The 12,646-nt window shown below is 38.7% G+C and overlaps 1 protein-coding gene across 2 annotated transcripts in view; it reads right to left on the bottom strand.

Annotated features, from left to right (window-relative positions):
* USP10 (ubiquitin specific peptidase 10) overlaps nucleotides 1-12,646 on the bottom strand; it is a 58,900-nt gene that overhangs the window by 27,060 nt on the left and 19,194 nt on the right. For both annotated transcript variants that reach the window (XM_059713906.1, XM_059713905.1), the window contains exons 3-4: nucleotides 10,725-10,785; nucleotides 4,772-5,797 (exon numbers count right to left, since the gene is read on the bottom strand). In XM_059713906.1, coding sequence (XP_059569889.1) covers nucleotides 4,772-5,797; nucleotides 10,725-10,785 — 1,087 coding nt within the window. The remainder of the gene's footprint in view (nucleotides 1-4,771; nucleotides 5,798-10,724; nucleotides 10,786-12,646) is intronic.

Here is a 12,646-nt window from a genome sequence, read left to right as displayed (position 1 = left end):
CTGGTTCTTAGGGTAAGCTAAACACTGTACTGTTCCCTTTTAATAGTAAACACTATTCTAGTTAGAAATCTGGAAAAAACATGTTTATTCCACCCCCCCCATCTTCTTAAAACATCACTAACATCTCATTTTCTCAAACTTAGCAGCCTTTTGTTAAGACTAATTTGATAATCATACTATCATAACTTATTCTTTGTAGTTACACACACACATTTAAATTCTAATTTCAGTCAATCAAGGAAAAAGGCAGAAATTACTCAACTCAAAATGACAACTAAGTCGATTTCTATCATGTTTCAAAACAAAAATGAATCTATTTTGGAGCATGAGTTCTTGCTCTGAGGGAGTGACAGGAGGAAAAAGGATTACACACTTTTTTCCCCTTTCTGAGTAAAATAAGAGGGAGATACTGACCCCATGTTGTAAAATGTGATCAAGCACTGGAAAGAGTTGTCAGTCACTTATTTAAAGCAATACTTTCATAGAAGTAAACTATTCACAAACAAAAACTTTAAGCATCTTATGATTGCAACACAATCCTTAAAAATCTTTTTAGCAAGAAATGTCCTCCTAACAATGTAAGCTAAATCCTTGCTGGAAAAAAAGTCAACCCAATTTCTTTTGGCTCTATCCATAATAATGCTGGATGGCAATTAATAACTGCCTTGTTTATAACTTCTACAGACCCAACTGTGATTTCCCATCTTTCAATCTGCCCTTCTAGAGCAATTAGTTTTTCCATCCATTTGTCATAGGTAATTTTCTACATTTTTATTCATTTCTCTTCCAGACTCTCTCAAATTTGTCCACATTTGAAAGTACAGTGCCTAAAAACTGGACATGGTATGCCAGATAACACCATCCTAGGACCAAACAGAATAATTACTTTCTGAGCCCTAACAAAGGCACTTCTATTAGTTTATCAAGAGTGGCATTTGTCCTTCTTACAACTGCACCACAAATTATTAATATTTCATTTTATGATCCAATACAACACCCAGATATTCAACTGCACCTAAGTATGGTAATGCATCTGGTCATTTCAGATCATTTATCCATTTTATCAAGATCATTTTGAATGTTAATCCTGTCCCCTGAAGTGCCTTCAACATCTTTCGATTAGTGTCACCAAATTTATAAGTGTACTTTTTACTTCATCAGCCAGGTCATTAATAAAAATCGCAAGCAGAATCAGACTCAGCGCAGACCTCTGCTGAGTGTCCTAACTTGAAATGCCCTTCCAGTTCAACAGTAAGCCATAAGGAACCACGAGTACAGATTTACAACTGGTGTGAAGGAGTTAGCCATTAGTCTGAAGTCAGGCAGAAGGCAGGGTAGAGATGCACCTTATAGACTAAGATACGCATATGCATACACACTTAATATGTATGTGTGTATCTTAGTCTATAAAGTGCATCTCTACCCTGCCTTTTACAACCAGCATACTAAACTAATCATGATTTCATCTAAACCAGATATTTTTTGCTTACAAGAAATCCATACGAGTATTAAAAATCCCTTTGAAGTCAACTTATTTCAGATCTTCTCTCTCTTATTTACTAGTCAGTTATCTTGCCAAAGCAATAAAATTAGGCTGAATTTAAAACAATTTATTTTTTTAAATCTACATTTATCACTTTACTATCATTTAGAGGCTTATAAATTGCACATTTAATTTGTTGAATGTATCACCTTATTTTTACCTTCTTCAATGATTCCTCCCTCACCCTGCAACCCTATTCCTACATTTAAAAAAAACCCTGTTGAGTTTCTGATTACTGTTAACCCTTTTTTGTGAAAAATAGTAAGAAATTATATTTACGTTTCCACCTGTGCAATACTTCAGTTCCAAAATTAATTTCAGCTCTATTCTGGCAGTTTCTAAGGCAAATGCTTCATTTCATTTAACAGCAAATCCATCAAGTTGCATGAATGAACAGTTTTAAGTCTGTCCCTGCCCCCAGACAAGGCATACTGTGAAATGTGTTTTCATATTTTACATGTATATATAAAGCATACACACCCCAAACTAGCTTAATGTATTTGCTGTCCAAAACAGATTCAAAATGTCTTCCAACATTTAACAGCCAATATACATCGTTATCTTTCTCGAAATATGAGACAGTAGAAGAGTTTTAATAGGGTGGTTTAGATCTTATGTTGATTGTCCTTTATAATTATAGCTCAAAGTTAGAGCTGTAAAGGCAACACAAGTAAGTAATCTCTAATTAAAGACTGTCTCCTTTTGGAAAATGATCTGTATTGCAGATGTCCCCTGTGTAAAAGTAGAGTTATCAAGAGGCCAAATTGCAAAAGAAATGGAAGAAAAACCATGTTATGTTAGCATATTACAAACCAAGTCTCTGCTCCCACCTGGTGGCAAAAAAACAGTAGTACAGGATTTATTAAAAATCCTGCTTTTTTAAACAAAAAATGGCAAGGCCTAATTTAAGACTCAAAGGTTTTAGTCTAACATGTATTCCTAGACTTGAACAGTCCTTCCCAATTATCATCAGCATACTTGAAACTCCATTTTAAAGGTAGACTGCATACTAAGTCAATGCACCTTGACTTTTTTTAATCCCCCCTTCCAAAATCAGTGGTAAAAAAAGTCTGCTGGAAAAAAGTGAATCATGTTTAGCAGTCTTCAGTTTCTTGAAGCACAAGAACATGTGGCAAGATAGATGTGCTGCAGATAGAAATGCCTGTGAAAAGGCTCATTTTAAAAAGGTACCATTATCTAACATGCCTGTTGTAACTATAGGATAAGAAAGTAGGGCTGGAAAGGACCACCCTAGGTCATCTAGTCCAGACCCTTGCTCAAAGCAAGATTATTGCTAACTATACCATTCTTCCTTCAGTTCATTACCTTCTAATTTTTTTTTAAAGACCTTAATTTTTATGGGTCCTATGTTAGATATTAAATAAATGGCACACGTGGACATTATATAAGTTCACATAAATACACGAAAGGGGCAGGGTAGAAATTCTAATCACCCTCAAGTTTAGTTGTGAGGCACTGCTCTTTGTAAAGCCGTCGGAAAATGAATAAGCACCAGCTGCATGCAACTTCAGCTACCGTCATCTCCACTTAATACCACAGGCGTTTGCTGGTTCCATACATGTAGTATTATGAGGGGTTGAGTGTATTCAAGTATGATTTAGTTCATTCCTTTCCCCCTTCAGACAAACACATTTTTCTCATGCAAGCTAAAAGCTCAAGTGACTAGAGAAAGGCAATATGATGCCTGTAATCTCAGGCTACTGCTTCTAATTTAATATTTAACATAAAGTGATTTAATAGCCAAAGTTCACTACCTAGAGCATTAAAAGCATGACAGACACTTTGTAGTTTAAGTACATACATGTGAACCCATAGACTCAAGATCATTTGTACATAATAATCTGTTTTCAACTAAAGCCATTACTACAGAAAACATTTTAATCTTTTAGAAGTTACGGTATCAGTTTGATAAAAAATCTGATTGAAGAATCATTTTCAAGTTGACAGTGGCCTTTAAACAGCCATTTCTTTGAAGGACTGACTATATTTGATCTCATTTGGTTTAAAAGCTAACCAAGGCTGGGCTTGATGCTCGTTTTACGTGGGTTGTTTTGTTTAGGTATGAATTAAGCAAGGTCTAAGCCCTCTTCTAGGAAGAGGCAGGAAGAAATCTGTGGAACATACATTTCATCAGCAATTGAGAGTGCTGTTCAAACCCTTAAAGAAAACCACTCTGACAAAAACAAAAAACAAAAAAAGCACCTGACTATTCTGAGCTACTTCGGTAGTCCTTTTTTTTTAGGGAACTATTTTGAGGTGAAATGTTCCAGAGTAATGCTCACAATCTTTCACCTGAAAGAGTCTTTTCACTTCTGCCCAGTTTATTTATAAAGTGAATTTACCTCAGCAGGACTCGTGCACGTTTTTATACAAATATTGCAGATTCATGTGATAACATTTGTATTATAAACATCCATCACAGAGTGACAAAGAATTACTAAATCAGATTCCTTTACATATTCTTTAAATATTTTGAGCTATTATGTAATGGCACCTTTCATCAAAACGCATATTTTTCTGTGCTTTGAAATCTCCTCTGAAAAGTGTCACTTGGACCGAGGTTTCTTATTCTCAGATCAGCAACAACAGTTTTAACACAAGATGCTTATTTTGGGTTTATCATGTTGAAGAATCTGTCTCCAGATTTTGGGAATGAAACATTCACACAAATGAAGATAGATTTTCACAGCTTCCTGAAACAATGTTTTTCATTTTTATTTAAAAATCAAGAACTATGTTTATCCAATTTTATGGTCAAGATAATATCATTATTAATTGAATTCCTTACCCTTACTGTAAGGTGTCTGAACTTTCTTCTTTTGAATACATGCATAATAAATCACAATCACTAGGAACAAGACACCAGCTAAAATATACAAATAAAAGCTTTCTCCTCTGCAGCAAGCCTACAAACTGTTTAAAATCTCTACTGTTATATTTAAATCACTGCTCACTTCAGCTAAATGCTTCATATAAGCAACTGATATTACCATACTTTGGTTAAGTAATACATTATTGCATTGCATGCTCCAAGCGTTAAAATAACCATCTGACTTTTTTTTTTTTTTTTTAATTTGTGCAGTTAACATCATCAACCTTAATATTGTAGCAGTGTAGGTTTTTTCTTCTCTCAATACTGTGCACTTTTTAAAGACAGAAATGTGTTATCCTTCTACTGCAACATCCGCTCTAGCGTGTTAACTATACCTGCAATCTTTATGGCTACAGGATCCTCTGCAACTGGAACAGGCCCCTCTTTGACTTCAACCTGTTTTTCAGGGACCACAGGAGAAGTGGCAGGAGGGGTATATTTAGTCTCAACATAGGCCACAGATGTGGAAGCAGAGGGCTTGGAATTGTGGAAAAGACTAGCCCACGATTTTGTAGGCTGATTAACAGGGGCAGATCCTGCAACCGGGGCTGGTGCCTCAGTAGTAGGTGAAGCATCCTCAGGCTTAGCTTGGTCTGAGTCAGTGCTTTCCACAGTGTGCAATTCTACACCATTGGCAGCTGTACCCTCACCAGAGGATTCAAGTGTTTGTCCATTAGTAACACCAAGACTCTCAGTAGTATCAGTACCAGCAAAAGGCTGTACAACAGCTGTCCTTAAAGGGCTATCCCTGCCAGTCTCTGAGGGGATGCAAAACTGTTCAGAATTAGTAACACTGCATACCTCAGGCTGCCCTGCAGTCCTGGTATTATCTAGTGCACTAGAAACAGAATCATCAGACACAGCTTCATTAATGAAGTCCACAGAATTTTCTGGGCTGTTACAAGTCCTTGGCGTGACAGATGATGCTATGTCTCCTGCAAGTTCTGTATCCTCTGTGCTTATACTATTCAGTCCTGAAGAATTTGCATGGCCGTTGACAAGAGCCTCTGTGGGAACCATGCCATCACTGACATCTTCCAAGTAACTGTAGTATCCAGGGGGTCTTTTCTTCTTTTTTTTACGCTCCCTTTGTCCAAGGCCCCCAGAAAGGCCATCGTTTTCAGCATTAGAACTGCTATCCAAAGCAAGGGCAGGATCACTAAACTGGCAGTCAATGGAGTTGTAGTTAGTTTCATCAAGGATGTCATCGGAAGTTTTTTGGGTAGGCGCGCAACCAAGAATAAATTCTGGAGCCTGAGGATTCAGAGTGCTTGAAATACTGTAGTCGGTGTTATTCAGCACAGATGACTCTGTCTTAATAACTTCATTAACACCAAATTCGATTCTCTGATAGTCTTCCCCTGGACAAAAGAAATCAGACCTTTGTTAGTGAAAGTACACAAAGGTTACAAAATTAAGAGAATTTGGTTTTTCTGCATGTTAAGTAGCATAACCTAATTTCCTTAAACTAAAGTTATTTTCAATGTCTATGTAAAACTTGGGGGAAAAAAAGGATGGATTTAAACCATCTTAAATTGCAATGTGTAATAAATTGAGCATTACAGAGATTTTCTGGATCACACAGAACGAACACATCAGTTTTACAAAGCCAGGGACTCCAAACCTTCAAGTAGCAGAAACACATCCTTCCAGTAATCTGGAATCCAATGGGCACATCTAAACCTGTGCTTTAATGCACAGTAGCCTATTGTACTGTGCATTAAAGCAACGCAAAAAAACTGTGTTATTATTCTTATGCACAGGAAAATAGTTTACTGAGCTTTAAGCATCACTTAAAAACCGTGCTCATTTGTTACTGTGCATTAAGTCAGTCTAATGTGTATTTGTTTAGTACCTCACATTGGAGGTACTAAATTTAATGTGCATTAGGAAAAGCACCTTTATGAGTATAATAGTCTACATATATTTAACTAAAAGACGGGGCCTACAGAGTATGGTGAAATACCAAACTACCAATACCAGTCAAAGACGCCACACTATTATAATCATTTTTATGGTTATAATAAAAGAATCGAATATTTAAACAGACTCAGGTGGCAATTATTCCAGGAGGGAGGAGAAAGGGGGAAAGAAAGAGGCAGTGAACAGTTTCAACCTTAAGACATCAACCACAAATGACAAAGTATTTTAAAATTTAACTGGACAGAATTTTTACAATTTCAAGTTTGGGATATATAGAGTTATAAACAGTTTTATAATGAATACTGTATCTATTTCATGTGTTTTAAGAAACACAACTGAATTAAAGCCAGCCACAAACTTACACTTAAAATGCTATTGGTGACCAATATATGAACATGAAGATTCTTAATTTATTCTTATAATATGATATATATAGCAAATATGATGTGCACTAAGAAATATTATCATAATAGACTCAAATTCACAATATGCTATCAGGCATTTTTAAACAGAACATCTTAGCACCTCTATAAAATAATATCATAGAAAAGTATGTTGAAAATATATGGAGTTTGGTAAAATTGCAGCATGTGTATTTTAGCGATACTTTATAAAATAAGTAACACTGCATGCCTTAAGCTACCCTGATATTTAAAATGCACAGCTACTCCTCACTTAACATCATAGTTATGTTCTTGAAAAATGTGACTAAGCAAAACCATGTTAAGGGAATCCAATTACATCACAGTAGTTACCTACTAGCAGGCAGCAGCTAAACATTATAACCAAACATTGAGCAACTCTAAACAAGTATGTTCTCTAACAGATCAGCAACATAATAACAAAATAGCATTAACTGGGATGACATTAAGTGACGTGTACCTGTATAACTATTACAGTAATTTTCTTTAAAACTAAACAGAAATATAATGTAATTAAGCATATAGGATTAATAAAATCCTGAACTTAAGTAGTTTCCAGAATTAATTCATGTTTTAATATTTAATTATAAAACAGCTTCATATAAATGTCTGTGATGCATACGTTACTGTTTTAATAATCTTGAAATTGCTAGTTTTATGTTGCCAGAATGTTTTAGATGAATAAGAATTCTGTAGGGAAAAGATCAAACAACAATGAACGCTATTTCAAAAGGAATACACATACGACAGGTTATAGAAAAAAGTAACTTTTACCCATTTTAAAAAGGGGAGGAAAGGCTGACACTCAGAAGCATGGAATAGCTGTTACAGTCCAACTGGTCTGCACGCTCCTGAAGCACTACAAGTTTAGTTAAATTGCTAGATCATTAACCTTGAAAGAACAAAGGTTAAAAGGAGTGATGATTCTGCTACACTTGTACTGGTACAGGAGCATGCAGACAGAAGTTGCATCTTATACTGGTATAATCTGATATCATATGATTGTTATGTCTGCCTATCCAATGCAGGTACAACCAGACAAAGTCCTTAAGATGTAACATTAGTGAACCAGTGGTCAATATTACATATTTAGGGAAAAAAACTCAGATCTTTATCTTAAAACCTACTGAAATCTATTTTCTTCCCATAGCCAGGATCCACTAATAAAAAATTAAAAACCAACCGAGCAGTGCATCTTCCCCCTAAATCCTGATTAGAAAAAAAAACTGGTTTTAGATTAAGATTTGGCTCGCTAAATTCTAGGTGGGAACACAACTGTGCATTTGAGAGTAAAATGAAATGAGATTTTAAAAGGAAGTTCGTACATCAGATACTCAGGGGTAAAAATAAAAGAGTACTCATGTTATAGTAATTTTGAAGTGGAGAAAGCCAAAAACTAATCCAGACTTCTTCCAAAAATTAAATCCATGCAGGATCTCTGGTTAACAGGAATTGTAGAGGATACAGCATCATTTCCACAGTCACTTATTTCTGAGACTAATTTTAATGCATTTACTTGCTTTTTCAAAAGAAAAATATGAAAGAGCCATCCTTTTTTGTACCCTTCACTATGCTTCCAGACAGTTTTGTTTCATTTCATCCTATAGTGTTTTGAGGATCTAATTCTGTGTTGACTGCAACAGATGCACCTGAAGAATAATGCACTGTGCCAAGATGCTTCATGCAGATGTTACACTGCATTATGTCAATGTGTTAGAGTGAAAACTGCAAACCCATATCAATTAGCATGTACCAGGTGTCCTGTAGTTTTAGTCAGAATGTGATTATTCCTAATGCATGTCAGAACTTCCACCATTCATTGCTAAACAGAACTATCAGCATAGCAACATTTTGTTATTATGGCTAATATGTCATATCAGTGTTACTACACTAACTCCACCTGAGTGTTTCATTTCATTTTAGCTTATATGCTCTTACATGGAAGGTTCTATTTATGTATGAAATATGAAACCCAGCAGGGGCTTCCTTTTATAGTTTATGTGGGGGGTGGGGGGGAAGAAAGGTGTATTCAAAGAGAGGGAAGTATCATGACCAGTAAGGCTTTAAACTAGAGCTCTGGAATACATATTAAGTCATACTTTCGTTATCCAAGAAAGGATTTTCCAGAAAAACAGCTAAACCAGGAAGAAACAGAAGGTAATGAAGACTACTGAGCAAAACGCTGAAAAGACATCTTAGTACTGCAGCTGCCAAAATATACTAATGTTAAAACTTTTCACCTGCCCCCGATGAAAAATGCAACTCTTTGCATAAGTGCTCCATAAGGGTGTGGTGACAAAGCAGTTAAGACACCATATGAGTTTAAGACCTGGTTCTGGAATCATGTCAAAGGCTGTCTCTAGCTGACTCAGCTGTAAATGGGTATCTGGTCTTTCAGGATGGGGAATCAAAGGTGGCCAGATATCACGCTGACCAAATCACTCCCTTGGATACTACTGGCTAAGAAATTAATACACTTTAACCCAGGGGCAGGCAAAATACAACCTGCGGGCCAGATCCAGCCTGCCAGGCCATCCTATCTGGCTTGTAGGGCCCCCCCAAAATTTAGAAAGTTAATTATTATCTGCCCCTGGCTGCCTGTCAAAGATGACAAGGCACCAGCGGCAGAAGGCGCCAGGAGGAGCCAGCAGCAGAAGGCGCCAGGAGGAGCCAGCAGCAGAACCCAGTGGCAACAGGAGCCAGCAGCAAGGCCAGCCTGGCTCCGATCTCCCCACTCCCAGCCCCCAACCAGAAGCCTGTACCTAGCAGAGGCTTCTGGCCCCTGGGGCTGTTCCCTCATCTCTGCCTGTCCAAGACTGTAATTCAGTTAAGAACAGGGGGGAGGGAAGGACTGCTGGCTATTGCCCCAGTCCTCAGGGCCAGGCTGGCTCCTGCTGCGTCCTGTGGTCCCAGCAAACTGGAGCAGCCAGCGGGCAGGAAAGCAGGGAAATGGAAGTCACGGCCATGCAGCCAGGAACCACGTGGTTCCACAGTAGCAGGCGAGGGAGGCGGGGTGGGGAAGCAGCAGCAGCAGGCAGGAAGGTAGGGAAGTGGCAGGAGAAGGGCAGCGGTGGCAGACAGGAGGGGGAAGTGGCAGGCAGAGCACAGCATTCACACTGGTGCCCTGGGGCCAGGAGCAGCAGGAACACAGAACCCAGGCTGGCAGGAACTCCATCTGCCAATGGGAGGGGGGCAGGGAACATGTGTGGGTTTGTAGGGCTAGTCCCACACCCCACCATACACCTGTACTCACACCTCCACTCGCACTGCTATACACACGTACCCACACGTCCCCATTCACACCCCAGTCACCCACTCCTTCCACACATGACACAACCCTCCCTAGCCACCTTCCATCCCACACACTCACAGGCCCTCACAAACCCCATACCCACTCACACCCCACATAACCACCCACAGCCCCATATGCTCCCTCACCACATCCATACACACATACACACACACACACACACACACACACACCCTCCCCAACCCCAGAATACTTCTGGGGAAAAGAGGAGCGACTTCTGGTGGCAAAGGTCAGGGGTTAGGAGAAGGGACTTCCAGTCCCAAGATGGCAACCAGGGGGAAGGGCACCTGTCAAGGGGCAGGGCTACCCACATGGCCCTCGACAGCTTTCCAAAACTGGGTAAGCGGCCTTCCAGAGGAAATAAACTGCCTGCCTCTGCCTTAACCATACCAGTCTGGTGGGATATTAGGCTCAGATGGACCTACCTTAGCAAATAGTCTATTAAAAGCTTCAGATCCTTATAGATTTAATTGGACTAGTAAACATTTACACAGAAGCCTGCCAAATGTATTTACATGTACATACAAATCAAGCTGAACTAGTCATTTAAAGACAGCCTCTGGCATAAAACACTGTTGAGAAAAGCCAACAACCTGAAAATAAAAGAAAAAGAGAAAAAAATGTTTTCATTACCATCGTGAAGCTCACTTGCAGATTTAATACCACATGAAACTGTTTCATTATATGGAGGAAGCTGCGTGGAAAAAAAAAAATGACATTTACCAAAAGGCAAAGCAAAATATTTGTACCATTCTACATCAGTTTCATTAGAAATAGCTGAATCTTTAGAAATAGCTCACTGATATTCATTGTTAATATCCAGTTTTCCAAAGGACTGCCTTGGATTTATACTTGCATACACATTCATTCTCAAACTGTAATTTCATGTTTTGCACCAGTTAATTCATCACAATTAGAAATGGATAAGGACAATCAAAATCACTAACCTGTCAAGCTGCTCACTTCAGAAACGCCCCCCACCCCAGATAGCAAAGTATACCACAAATTAAGAGGGTGGGGGGCAGTGCCTACTTTTTTTTAAATGAGAAGTGAGATGATCTCTTTTCATGCAACTTGCTTAAAGTCCAAACAGAAGTCTGTGATAGAACCGTAAAATAAGCTTGTCATTTGGATTCCCAGTTCTGTTTCAGCCTGATATTATTGTCTTTGAAGAGTTTTAAAAAACTCAAATCAAATGCAATAAAACTATTCTCAATTTTATCTTGCTCTCATTACCTCACTAGACCTCTGACCTACCACCACAATACTCTATGCTGGATTAGCACAGAACCCACCTGTTCCTGGGCAACTTATGCAAATCCAGCAAGTACACATTTACATCCAGTTTGTCAGCCATGAAAGTTTGACAGTGTCCACTCACAACTTGCGTCATACCTTCTTTTTGCTGCTCTCTCTATCCTTTTTATCTCCCTTCCCCATCTTCTGCTGATGTTTCTCACCCTATTTTTGTTCTTCTAGTAACCCCTTCTCACTATTTCCAGGAACAAAAGCAACATACAAGAGTGATTTTTTTTTGCTACAAAGAACTTGAAACTAATTACAGTGGAATCTTAGTAAGCCACATTAAGAAGATAAATAGTAGCTACTAATTATTAAAAACTGCATTTTGAATGGTAGCATTTCCCCACATCCCCATATATGGATCAAGTTGAGAGTTTCTAGTGTTTGGATATTTGGAGGCTCCCTTAGGATAATAGAAGCTCTTCACTTTGCTAGAAGAGCAACACAGGCTTCTGCTGCCACCCAGAGCTTTCTGCCAGCTACTGCAGCCTCTTAACAGATGGTACCTCCCAGAGGGCAATGCCTGACAAGCATGGGTGCTGTAATGGAGCCATATCGCCGCTCATGCTGTACAAAAACACAAGCTATGTAGGTGATGGCACACTGGCAACTTCCTTGTGGTGGCTGTCATCTGCTGGCAAAAAGCCTATTGTGCAGACAAGACCTTGGCAGAGTGCCTTGTGGATTAGTGTATTTGTGAGAGGTGGCTATGCCAGTCCTTGTAGGGAAAGAGCCATTCTCCCGCCAAAGTTCAAGAAATCCGAGATTGTGCCTAGATCCAGGAATGGCCCTGAGAGTTGTTATTCCATCTCTGAAAAGTCAATCAAGGCAGAACTACTGGTTTCATTTAGCTGATCCCTCATTCCCAGCTCCCTCATGTGGGCAGAATACTGTCAGCTCTTTTCCTGGTAAGTCAAATGACTCCTGCATATTGTGTTAAAACCGGAGCCTGGACTGTCAAGCTTCTGCATATAAATAATAAAAACATCTGGTGAAAAGACTTCAAATCAACAAACACAGTAATCAAGAGAAAAATAAATAATTACAACTAGTGGTGCTATCACTGCCAAACACAGAACACCGCATCTTGCTACTACCAACTTGCTCTTTAATTTCAACATTTACTTTCACAGCATCTAACAAACTGAGCGTCAAATGACAAAATCTTAAATCAAATTTTCAGATCCATGGGGAGCCCCATAGGCCAGACTACATGGCTCCACGGGCTTGGAGCTGAGCTACCCTGGTCTACA

The sequence above is a fragment of the Alligator mississippiensis genome, chromosome 10 (genome assembly GCF_030867095.1).
Source record: "Alligator mississippiensis isolate rAllMis1 chromosome 10, rAllMis1, whole genome shotgun sequence".
Taxonomy (NCBI): Eukaryota; Metazoa; Chordata; order Crocodylia; family Alligatoridae; genus Alligator; species Alligator mississippiensis.
Note: the sequence above shows the minus strand (reverse complement) of the source record. Positions and strands in the feature narration are given on the sequence as shown.